Source organism: Microcaecilia unicolor, chromosome 9 (assembly GCF_901765095.1).
Source record: "Microcaecilia unicolor chromosome 9, aMicUni1.1, whole genome shotgun sequence".
Classification (NCBI taxonomy): Eukaryota; Metazoa; Chordata; class Amphibia; order Gymnophiona; family Siphonopidae; genus Microcaecilia; species Microcaecilia unicolor.
The window spans coordinates 48880099-48892732 of record NC_044039.1 but is presented as its reverse complement, the minus strand read 5'-3'; the positions used below and the strand labels follow the sequence as shown (position 1 = coordinate 48892732).

The following is a 12634-nucleotide window of genomic DNA, read 5'->3' as shown; positions in this document are numbered from 1 at the left end:
GGGAGTCACATGAACTGTGGAGGCCATGTGGCCCAGCAATCTCAACATTTGCCAAGCTGTGATCTGCTGGGACGCTCGCACCCGCGAGACGAGGGACAACAAGTTGTTGGCTCTCGTCTCTGGGAGATAGGCACGAGCCGTCTGAGAATACAGCAGAGCTCCTATGAATTCGAGTCTCTGTACTGGGAGAAGATGGGACTTTGGATAATCACAAACCCCAGTAGCTCCAGGAGGCGAATAGTCATCTGCATGGACTGTAGAGCTCCTGCCTCGGATGTGTTCTTCACCAGCCAATCGTCAAGATAGGGGAACACGTGCACTCCCAGCTTGCGAAGCGCCGCTGCTACTACAGCCAAGCACTTCGTGAACACTCTGGGCGCAGAGGCGAGCCCAAAGGGTAGCACACAGTACTGGAAGTGACGTGTGCCCAGCTGAAATCGCAGATACTGTCTGTGAGCTGGCAGTATCGGGATGTGCGTGTAAGCGTCCTTCAAGTCCAGAGAGCATAGCCAGTCGTTTTCCTGAATCATGGGAAGAAGGGTGTCCAGGGAAAGCATCCTGAACTTTTCCTTGACCAGATATTTGTTCAGGGCCCTTAGGTCTAGGATGGGACGCATCCCCCCTGTTTTCTTTTCCACAAAGAAGTATCTGGAATAGAATCCCAGCCCTTCTTGCCCGGATGGCACGGGCTCGACCGCATTGGCGCTGAGAAGGGCGGAGAGTTCCTCTGCAAGTACCTGCTTGTGCTGGAAGCTGTAAGACTGAGCTCCCGGTGGGCAATTTGGAGGTTTGGAGGCCAAATTGAGGGTGTATCCTTGTCGGACTATTTGAAGAACCCAACGGTCGGAGGTTATCAGAGGCCACCTTTGGTGAAAAACTTTCAACCTCCCCCCGACCGGCAGGTCGCCCGGCACTGACACGTTGATGTCGGCTATGCTCTGCTGGAGCCAGTCAAAAGCTCGCCCCCTGCTTTTGCTGGGAAGCCGTGGGGCCTGGCTGAGGCGCACGCTGCTGACGAGAGCGAGCGCGCTGGGGCTTAGCCTGGGCCGCAGGCTGTCGAGAAGGAGGATTGTACCTACGCTTACCAGAAGAGTAGGGAACAGTCTTCCTTCCCCCATAAAAACGTTTACCTGTGGAGGTAGAAGCTGAAGGCTGCCGGCGGGAGAACTTGTTGAAAGCGGTATCCCGCTGGTGGAGCTGCTCTACCACCTGTTCAACTTTCTCTCCAAAAATATTGTCCGCTCGGCAAGGAGAGTCCGCAATCCGCTGCTGGATCCTATTCTCCAGGTCGGAGGCACGCAGCCATGAGAGTCTGCGCATCACCACACCTTGAGCAGCGGCCCTGGACGCAACATCAAAGGTATCATATACCTCTCTGGCCAGGAATTTTCTGCATGCCTTCAGCTGCCTGACCACCTCCTGAAATGGCTTGGCTTGCTCAGAAGGGAGCTTGTCCACCAAGCCCACCAACTGCCGCACATTGTTCCGCATGTGTATGCTCGTGTAGAGCTGGGTAAGCGAACCGAGGCCTCAAAAGGGCCTACCCCGAAAACGAAAGGAAACTTAGCGGGGCAAAAACTGGAAACACGGGAAGGGGAAAAAAGACCAAAAAGGTCTTTCTCCAAGATCCCTTTTTTTTTTTTTTCTAAGCGAAAAGCTCAAAGACGCGCGAGGGTCAACTTAAGGGGCGCAAACGGCGCAAACACGACCGTCCCGAGCGTGGACAAAAGAAGACTGACGAACACGAGCCGGTTCGTGCGGGAAGACGGCCGCGCATGCGCGGTGCACATCAGCGCGCGAGGACTAGCAAAGGCCTTTGCTAGTAAAGTGTTCCGATTGGAGGGGCTGCCGTGGACGTCACCCATCAGTGAGAACAAGCAGCCTGCTTGTCCTCAGAGAAATGCTGTGCAGTAATTAAAAAATTGCTGCGCAGCCTTTACTGTCGCAGCCCTTACTGAGGGCTCTGGCAGTAAATCGGGCAACACCCCTCAGCTCCAGAAAATAAAATGGTATTTTTCAGTGCCAGAAATGGCCCACAGGAGACCCGGAACTATCACCGGGTAAAGCTGATTTGCCGTACACCAAGCTGGCAGCAGCCCTACCGCCATTTAAGTAAAAGATCCCTTAAGTTGATCCTACAGCTGAGAAAAATTGGATCCAGGATACCTTGGTTCAATTAATTCTCTCCACTACAAAAATTAATCCTTCCATTTCTAATTCTTCAGCAAGGCATACAAGTATCTTCTTAGCTTAATACACACTGTATGATAGAATTGTTGATACTTAACATGTACTTATTACTAGACTATTAACATTTTGAAACAGGACTTGAGGAAAATGGAATAACTAGGGACATTTCTCACAACTTATCTTCATGTTATAATTAACTATATTTTAAAATCACCCCGGATCTTACCAATACGAGTATTAATATTCTGAACATGCAAGGTATGCCAGTATCATTGCTACTTAAACCCTCAGTCTAAACACCACACTAAAGCATCAGAACTAAAAAGCTGCATTTTGATGTGCCATCAACAGCATAGATGAAGTGGATCACTGTACTAACAAATCAAAAGCAACCCCGTAATACTAAACAAGAGTTAGAAGTTATAGCTAGCCATCCTCAAATTATTCAACAACTAGATAACAAAGCTTTATATAGTCACAAGGACATTTATCTATGCCAGTTTCATAAAAGATATCAAACTGAAGAGTCAGTCCTAGAAGTCTCAGGACAATTCATAAAACCAGGAGTTCAGGATCACTAATGGAAGCAACCGCAGCTTGAAAAGGACTTACATAGGTTTGAGATACACCACACATTCTTCATACTTCTCCATTTGCTGTAAGACTCTCTCCAGACCAGGAGGAATATTATGGCTTTCTCCTTCCCCAATCTCAAACCGCAAATCACGCTGATCAAACATTCGGTCTTCACAGTAGCCTTCCAGATGAACTGTTAGTACATACTCAATGTTAGGTATCTAGCAGAAGTGTGACTGGAAAATAACAGTCTGTGCACGCAGGTGCTTACACAAACTTGGAGATGAAAAAGCTAATTCTTAACTAAACAGCTTCAATAATATAAATAGATTTCAGCAATTGAGCTATAAGTACAATATGCTTCTAATAGCGCCTCCTTACTGAGGAAAGAGAACACAGCACCACTGCCTACTGGATATATCAGAATTCCTGGCTAGGCTTTGAACAATCATAGATCAAACTCTATTGTTTCAAATTTCATTAGAAGCACAGTCCAAACAAATCTTTAAAAAAGGAGGTATTAGGTCCTACCTGCTAATTTGCTTTCCTTTAGTCCCTCCAGACTAGCCCAGAATGACTGATGGGTTGTGCACACCTACCAGCAGGTGTAGACTGAGAAGAATGATTTTGAGGCAGCCAATAAGTGTCATGCTCAGTCCCTTGGAAATCTCAGTATTTGCATAGCAAAGCAAAAGAAAAGAGATACTGAACATCTATGCACCAGTTGGCTCATACAGCCACCTACCAAAGAGACCTTGCTGCCCTCTGTCGAAAAAATTTGATTACTTCAAACTGAGTCAGCAACATGCCTATGTACAACCACGTAGAAATGGTTGAATAATTGGTCTCTTTGCAAATATAGACATACCCGTAAATATATATATTTTTTTTGTAAATTTTTTTTTGTGATCAAACAGCTCCCCACAGAGATAAAAGTGAATGAAACTAATACCAGTACAAAACTATCTCCAAAAACAAATTGGATACCAAATAGGGAGGGATCTGGGCCAGTCCGGAGGGACTAAAGGAAATGAAATTAGCAGGTAGGACCTAATTTCTCCTTCCTTAGCATCCGGACCAGCCCAGAATGACTGATGAGCACTAGAATACGCCTCGTCAGAGTTGCCAAAGAACACTCCTGTCAATTGGAGACCTAAATTCTTTCAGAACGAGCCAAAGGAAGAAACTGTACATCAATACAGTAGGAGAAGACCTGTCACCGAACAATGGATGCTCAAGATAACCTTGAAACTACTCTCCCCTATCATGCAGAGGCAAGGACAAGAGCGCGAGCGAGAAAGAAGAAGCAGAGCAAAATAAACTAAGAGAGAATTCACAAAGAGTAAAGAAAGTCACTCAGGAGACAAAAGAGGCAAACACTGTCGCAAAAAGACCACACAGACTCAGAAAGATTCGCAAAGAGTCACTCAAGGAGCAAACCGAAAGAAGCCAGTGTGACCACCTGGTTATTCCCCCCAGCCCAAAACACTCACATATATGTGGCACTGCTGAACGGAAGCAAACCAGTCCATGGGTATAACAGATGTCCGTAGGATTCCAAACTAAGACAAAAGTCAAAAGAAGTAGAGCTTTGACAACAGCAAGCATCCAAGCTAAGCCAACAGAAGAAGGTACTCAGTGTCTCAACAACGGGTCCATCAGCGACAAGGCAAAAGGCATCAAAAGGCTGTACATAACCCAGTCATCGGCCCTAGAAAGAACTGTGGAGTCACACAAAAAGACCAATAGCGAAGCAACCTCCAAAATGCTTGAATGCCACATTGCCAAAAAGCATGAAAAAAAAAAAAAAAAGGTACTTGTCCCCCACCGGCTGACATTTGGAGCATTAACCAACAGGCACCCAATCTGCTCTAACAGCCTGATGTTGTGATATATATGCCCTGTGGAGTATTCAATATTGACTCTCCTGAAGTTCAGCATTTCCAACCTGCTTTGGAATAGCTTTAATCAGTTTCTGAAAATCCACCCCTTGCAGGTAGTACCCTTGATCCCTACTTCAAGCCTCTTTAAGACGACCATATTTACCGGGTCATTTTAGTGTTTGTTTACGTTCAGGGTGGTAGGGTTAGAGGAGGGAAGGGGTGTTTTTGAACACACATTGTTGCTTTGATCAGAGACAAAGGTAATGAGGGAGGAGGGTGTGAAAGTATTTTCACAAAGCAAAATGGGATCAAATGTTATCCAGCTCTTTGCTGTTTGTTGTCTTTGATTATTATTCTGCTATGTTTGATTGAAGATCTTGTCTAGACTTGATACTTTGTTGTTAGATGTTGGATGTGCTTGATCCTGAATAAAAAACGTTTAAAATTAAGAGGACCATATTCTCAGGGAGGGAGAAGAGAAACCAAAACTCTATGTAGACAGATACAGAAACTTGCCAAAAGCATCTCCCTGCAAAAAAATCTCAGATTTTCTGACCTAGCCTCGTTTGCATAGCCCCTTGTTCTAGACTAGTATAACAGTGGTGTAACTGCTGATAAGCAAAATAATCTGTGTGAGTTAGTGAAAGCCTCTGCTGTAAATCCTGAAAAGAATGAACACCCTTCTCAGTGAGAAAATAATCAAAACAATGCCCATGTCCGCCCATCTCTTAAGCTGTCCATATTCTAGCCCTGGTGGGAAATCAGCATTACCCCTACACAGCAATAAATCACTAACATTCGGATTCAGATTCCAACACTTCAAAAGTGCCCACCAGATACCCCTCAGTGGCTTCAGCCATGACAAGAGCGAGGCAAACTCTGTGTCTGGGAAGCAAAAGAAAATTCAAATGCCAAGGTGTAAACAATTCCCTTTCCCATCACGTGGGACTAAACTGCTCAGCACCAAACAACCAATCCCTAAGATGTCTCAAAAGACAAGCCTGATTATAGCACCTAAGACAAGGTAAACCTAAACCTCCTTGCGGCCAGGAATTATAAAGATACTCAAGGCACATTTTCGGTTCCCCCCCCCCCCCCAACACACACAAATTTTCTATTTAACTGCTAGAGATCTTTCCACAAGAGGCACAATGGTAAAACTTGCAAAACATACAGCCAGCGTGGGAAAATAATAATTTTTTAAAGATTTATCACACCCATTAGAGTTAAATGAATCCATTTCTCAAAATGAAGCTTGGTGTCTTAATAACCCACCAACTTTCAGATGATATAATCTAAAGTCTACATAGCCAACACCACCCCCAAATATCAAAAAGATTCACCAGCTCATTTCAACAGATAATGTTCCCGGCAATCCCCCCCCTTACCCCCCCCCCCCCTTTGCAACACCTCCGATTTGTCAAGGTTCAACTGAAGCCTGAAAAATCCCCAAATTCAGTCATGCATTCTAACAAAGCCCCTATGGATACCTGGGGCTAAATCACATGAACCAACAAATCAGCAAATGCTGCTATTTTAAAAAGTATCTGTACCTAACTGAAAGCCTTGTATGTCTGGGCTCCTCTGAATGTCACATAGGAGGGGATCCAGAGTAAGGACAAACAAAAGTGGTGAGAGCGGGAAACCCTGTCTAAAACCACGATATATTGAGAAGGGGGAGGAAAGCAATCCATTTGCCAACACTTGAGCTTGCTGAAGAAAATACAAAGCCTGTATCATTCCTGAACACCTCCCCCTCCCTGTATGCCATAAGCATCCATTACCACAATTCCAGGAATAACATGTATAGAATGTTTGTACGTTTGGGAAGCTTGCCAGGTGCCCTTGGCCTGGATTGGCCGCTGTCGAGGACAGGATGCTGGGCTCGATGGACCCTTGGTCTTTTCCCAGTGTGGCATTACTTATGTACCATGAACAAAAAGTCCCACACCACTCTGTCAAAGGCCTTTTCAGCATCAAAACTGATCAGCACTGAGGGAACATCTAGATCGGCTGCTAACTCTAGAGTAGCAAGAATCTTTGTAATATTTTTGGCAATATGGTGGCCTTGCACGAAACCCACTTGAGAGTCCTCGATCATATTAGAAAGAATACGAGATAAATGTTTTGCCAAAACTTTTGCAAGTAATTTAACTTCATAACTGAGCAATGAGATCTGTTGATATGATTCCGGTTTTAGTGGATCTCGACTTGGTTTCGGCAATGGTTCCGGTTTTAGTGGATCTCGCCCTGGTTTTGGCAAAACGATCATCTGGGCTAGCCGCACAGATTCAGGCAACCGTCCCTCTTCTACGATAGTGCTTAACAGCTTTCCAAAAGAGGAGGGTCAGGGGACGAATACAATTGTGCATAGTAGTCCCTCAGAATGCAGTTGATTTGAATGTTCTTATTTTCCAAAACCCCATTGGAAGAGTATAGGGCACCAATCTTAAATGGACCCTGACGGGGACGAACCAACTGGGCTAGCAATCTACCACTCTTATTTGCATGCTTGTATAACTGATATTGAAAATAACTGATTTTGGGGTATTGTGATGAATTAATTCATTTAGAGTACGTTGCAACTCTAAAAGGTAAAATAGTTCTTAACTGATAATTTTCTTTTCATTAGTCCCAACAGATCAATCCAGAGATGAGTGGGTTATGTCCCCCTACCAGCAGATGGAGATAGAGAACTTCAGAGTCTTACTATATGTGGACCTGTGCAGCCAGCTTAATCTCAGTATTGTCGATACAAAAGCAGCTGAAGAAGAAAAGCAAGTCCAACAACAAATTCCACTCCTGCCTCCAAATAACCCTTGCAGGCTCTTCCTCTACCGCTACAGCAGGAGGGAAACCACTTAAGTGGTGAATTGGAATCATGATAGCGCTCTATCCTCTGTAGTTTTCGTTTAGTTCCCGTTGGTCCTTTAGAAAAGGACAGAACCTAATGGACCATAACAAGAATAAACAGCCCCTTCATAACAAGGGAAATTATACAGACCCAAAACCATCAAAGGGCGGGCCTCTGGATTGATCTGTTGGGACTAATGGAAAGAAAATTATCAGGCAAGAACTAATTTTACCTTCCATAGCGTCCCACAGATCAATCCAGAGACGAGTGGGATGTACGAAAGCAGTCCCCAAAGTAGGGTGGGACCTCCAAAATAGACCAAGGCCCGATAACAGTCCCAAACCGAATCCAAAGACTGAGGACGGAGCAAATCCAACACTCCCAGAGGACTCACCATCACCAGATGAAATGAAAAGCATTCCCCAGATCAAGAAGAAACAGAAAAAAAACATAGAACGGTCGCTGCATTATCCTGTAGAAGACAGCATGACTCACAATGCAAAGCAGAGCCCGGAAAGGCCCAAGAGCCCCTGAGACCGGTCCAGCCTGAACGATAGGAGCGTCCATCGCCATGCTGATCTGCTATGAAGCAAATAACTGCGGACTGAGCTGAGGAGCCATACTGACCGAAAGGACAACACTCTCGAGAGACAGAGAATGCCTGGGTTGCTCCCAAAGGGAGAATGAAGGCCATCTAGTAGGCACAGCCAAATAAGAAAGAAACTACAGCCCGACTCCCGCGAGGAGTCAGAGCCAAACAGCCACAGCCAGACCACCACCCTAGATGTCCAACGGAGAGACCCAGACCAGAACACTAGGCTCACCCCCCAAAGAGCAAAGCTCGACAGAGGAACATGTCCGACAGGCAACCATGAAGCCAGACACATAACAGAGACATGCCAGCTAAAGCAACAAAGACTGAACACATCCAAAGCCCGGAAGGGCAAAGACCCAGAAACAGGAAAACTGGACACCCAGCAACAGACCAATTGCAACCCACTGACATGGAGACAGGTATATCCAAAATAGCTGAACGAGCCCCAGACCCGGAAAAGACTGCCCTCCAAAAACAGAAAAATAGCCGCCTCCGGAGACAGAGTAAAAATGTACTTGCCGGACAGGCCAGACTCTACATGCAAGATGAAGACGACCATGCCCAGCAAAGAGAAGCAGTCAAAGACAGCAGCAAACATACTGCGGGGCCCCAGCCCAGCCAGTTAGCCAAAGTCTGAGAAGTCTTGAGAGGAGCTGAGGAAGAGTAGCTTGGCTGAACCAAAAAAGAAGTCCAAAACCCAAAAAATGGTCCAATTCGCTACTCAGAGATAGGAAGAGCCGTCCCCCTATGGCTGCCCTTGCCCCACATATTCAGAGACGTGTCAGCGCCACCGTAGCAGGAACCAACACCAGCCGAAAGCGTACTAGCCCCGCCACTCAGAATCAGAGGCCTACTGTCATCCCACGAAGGAGTAGAAACAAGCGCCTGCAGAAACCCCGAGGCTCGACGTCCAACCGCAGAACAAGGTCTGCCCATCAGAGACAGAAAAGAGCAAGGCTCGACAGCCCCATCCAAGGTGATTCTGGACGTCCCAAGACGGAAGTTAGGACCACCGGCCTGGAATGGAACAAGGCATGACATACAGAATTGAAGTATGGCACCATGCCCACAGACCCAAGGCCTGACAGCCACAGACAGAGCAAGACAACAACCAGAGTCCGGCGAAATCCAAACGGCCTCACGAGGAGCAAGGCTTGAAGCTGAGACGGAAAAAACTGGATGGTCACAGCTGGAGCAAGGTTCTACTGCCGTCGGCCGAGACGAGCTCAACTGCCGCAGCCAGAACAATACCCAACTGCTGCAAAAATGCCAAGAACCAGAGACGCCCCAATGCCAGATGGTCTCAAGTGGATCAAGACTCAATGTTCTGAGATGGAACAAGGCCCGACGGCCTCAGCCGGAGCAAGGCCAGACGGCCTCAGCCTAAATTTTGTCTGCTGGTTTGGGCAATCTAAGAGGCCGCAAATGGCAAACTCTTGTTAAAAGGACTTGTGTAACAGCGAAATATGCAACAGCAGCACAGTGGGAACAACCTATCAGCCCCACGATCCAAGCCTGGGAACCTTGTCTCTGGGTAGTTTGTGATTGGGAATACTTGACTATCATGGTCATTTTAATCCTGAGCCTGAAAGAATGGACTCCGTTATCCACTATGCTTTCTACTATGAGACTTTATGGGGTTTCTTGGGGAGTGGGAGAGGTTTTTCCCTCTCTTCTTTAATGATTTGCACTCACTGAAGAGTCCCTGTTGGGCGCCATAAATGGTTTACTCAGTTTGAATGAGTTAGGGTGGGGGGGGGGGGCATAAGAATGGGGGAGTTTATCGGTATGATTCAGGTTTGTTGGTAGTATTTTACTTTTTAAACTTCAATAAAAATGTAAAGTTGAAAAAGGAGGAAAAGAAACTACAAGACTTTTTCCAGTCTGTTGGTGAGGGAGAGATTACCATTTCGTTGCTCTTTAAGATAGTAACTGGGTGGCAGCCCCCCAGGGATTATGCGCCCCTGAAAAGAGCTTGGGAGAAGGAATTGGGCTCGTCAGTGCTATCATGGGATATACCTAAATCAGTAGCAAAAATACCTCTCCTAGTGTCAGATGCCAGATTGAGAGAATGTGCGTACCGATGTATTCACAGAGGATATGTAGCCCCAACTCAATTGGTGCATATGGGAGGGGCTCAAGGACCAGAGTGTCTTAAATGTGGGAGGAGCCCGGGTACTCTGTTATATATGTTTTGGAGTTGTTCAGCTTTGGGGAGGTTCTGGAGTCAAGTCCAGGGTTTCTGGGGCAGGCAGCTAGGGATTCCTGTTTTGGGGACGGTAGAACAATTGCTTTTAGACATTCCGGGGTCCTTTAGAGGTAGCAATCGATTTGAGACATTGATGCTTCGCAAGATGTCTCTCTTAGCTAGAAAATGTATCTTACAGTACTGGACTGTTAAAGATCCTCCAGCATATTGCACTGGAGGAATCAGCTGCACTTGTTGGTGTCTTGGGAGGCACGAGACTCTAGGCTTTCACAGAGAAAGAGAACCACATTTCTGGCGACCTGGGGCCCTTATCTGCAAATCTTAATTCCTAGAGGTCGCAGTTTACTTCTTAATGAAGGGTGAGCTTCATACACGGTTGAATTTTGGTTTCTCAAGGTTCCTGAGGGGGGAAGGGTTAGTAAGGGGGGGGAGGGGAGGGTAATTAGGCTCTTACTGTAAAGACAGGTCCCACTGTCCGGATCTTGGTTGGGAAGTATCCAGCGAGTCAAGGCAGTGGGCCACTATTAGGTAACATTCTCTGAGGAGCCCATTGGGGCCAGAGGGGGAAGTTTGTATTCATACTGGAAGGTGAATTACACGTTATGGTTACTCTGTATGTATGGGAGAGGGTTTTTTTTGGAGTGCCTCTTTCAAAAGAAGGGAAAATTAGGTTCTTACCTTGGTAATTTTCTTTCCTTTAGTCATAGCAGATGAAGCCATTACGTATGGGTTGTGACCATCAACCAGCAGGGGGAGATAGAGAGCACTCAACTTTTCACAGAGCCTCATGGCCAGCCAGCTCCACTGCCTCTTCAGTATTTGAAGCTTCCAAAGCAGTATGGCAAACCGCAATGGGAATAACATGAACTATCCTCACAGCGAATGATGGCCCCTTAACAAGCGCATGAACTCAAAAGGAGGGAATGAACACATCCTCCTGGAGGGAATAAACTCATCCTCCTTATTGTATAACTGAAGGGGATATACGCAACCTCCAAGAGGGAATAAACTCATCCTCCAAAACAAATTGGAGGGAATGGACTCATCCTCCTATAAGTGAACATGAATCCTGAAGACTGTTTTCCAACTTTCTCCCAAGGAAGGAAGGAACTTCAGGAAACAACAGAACCTGAAACAGATTCACAGCATACAGACAATCATACAGGGAGGGCTCATGGCTTCATCTGCTATGACTAAAGGAAAGAAAATTACCAAGGTAAGAACCTAATTTTCCCTTCCTTGTTATCAAGCAGATGAAGCCATTACGTATGGGATGTAACAAAGCAATCCCTATATAGGGTGGGAACAGGTCACACCACGCGCTAGCACTTTTGCTCCAAAACGTGCATCCCTCCTAGCAGCCACATCCAGCCTGTAATGTCGGGCAAAAGAGAGATTAGAAGCCCATGTTGCTGCACTGCATATCCCTTGACGAAAGAGTGCTCCAGTTTCAGCCCAAGAGGAAGAAATCGCTCTGGTAGAATGCGCCTTAAAGGCTACAGGTGGAGACCGGTCGGCAAGCAGATAAGCTGAAAAGATAGTTTCTTTGAGCCAGCGGGCAATAGTGGCTTTAGACGCTGGAGACCCTCTGCGAGGACCTGATAGCAAAACAAACAGATGATCATAGATCCTGAAAGAGATAGTAACTCACAGATACTGCAGCAGAGTCCTGCGCACATCCAACAGGTGCAACTGCCCAAAAGATTCTGGAAACTCCTCCTTATCAAAGGAGGGCAAGAAAATAGGCTGGTTTAGGTGAAACGCTGAAACCACCTTAGGCATGAAGGAAGGCACAGTCCGAACCGTGACCCCGGACTCTGAGAATTGCAGAAATTGGTCTCTACAGGACAGCGCCTGGAGCTCTGACACCCGTCTCACCGAAGTAATGGCCACAAGAAAAACGGCCTTTAGTATCAAATCTTTCTCCGATGCTCGCCGAAGCGGCTCAAAAGGAGAAGCCTGCAGGGCCTTCAAAACTAGCCCCAGGTTCCAAGCTGGCCAGGGTGCTCGCACGGAAGGCCGGAGCTGAAGCACCCCACTAAGAAACTGTGCCACATCTGGATGAGCAGCTAAAGACACGCCTTCAACCTTACCACGAAGGGAGGCCAACGCTGCCACTTGCACCCGCAGGGAATTATAGGCCAAGCCTATTTGTACACCATCCTACAAAAAGTCCAGAATTGGCGAGACAGAAACCCGCATGGGTGTGATCGCTTTTGAAGCACACCAAGACTCAAACTGGCGCCAAATCCTGGCATAAACCACGGAAGTGGAACGCTTGCGGGCCTGCAGGAGAGTGGAAATGACTGAATAGCCTTTGTCCCTCA

At 46.6% G+C, this 12634-nt stretch overlaps 1 protein-coding gene across 4 annotated transcripts in view; it reads right to left on the bottom strand.

Moving 5' to 3' along the window:
- The window catches only part of FKBP4 (FKBP prolyl isomerase 4), a 159853-nt gene that overhangs the window by 74782 nt on the left and 72437 nt on the right, over positions 1–12634 (bottom strand). For all 4 annotated transcript variants that reach the window (XM_030214573.1, XM_030214574.1, XM_030214575.1 and 1 more), the window contains one exon: positions 2803–2959. In XM_030214573.1, coding sequence (XP_030070433.1) covers positions 2803–2959 — 157 coding nt within the window. The remainder of the gene's footprint in view (positions 1–2802; positions 2960–12634) is intronic.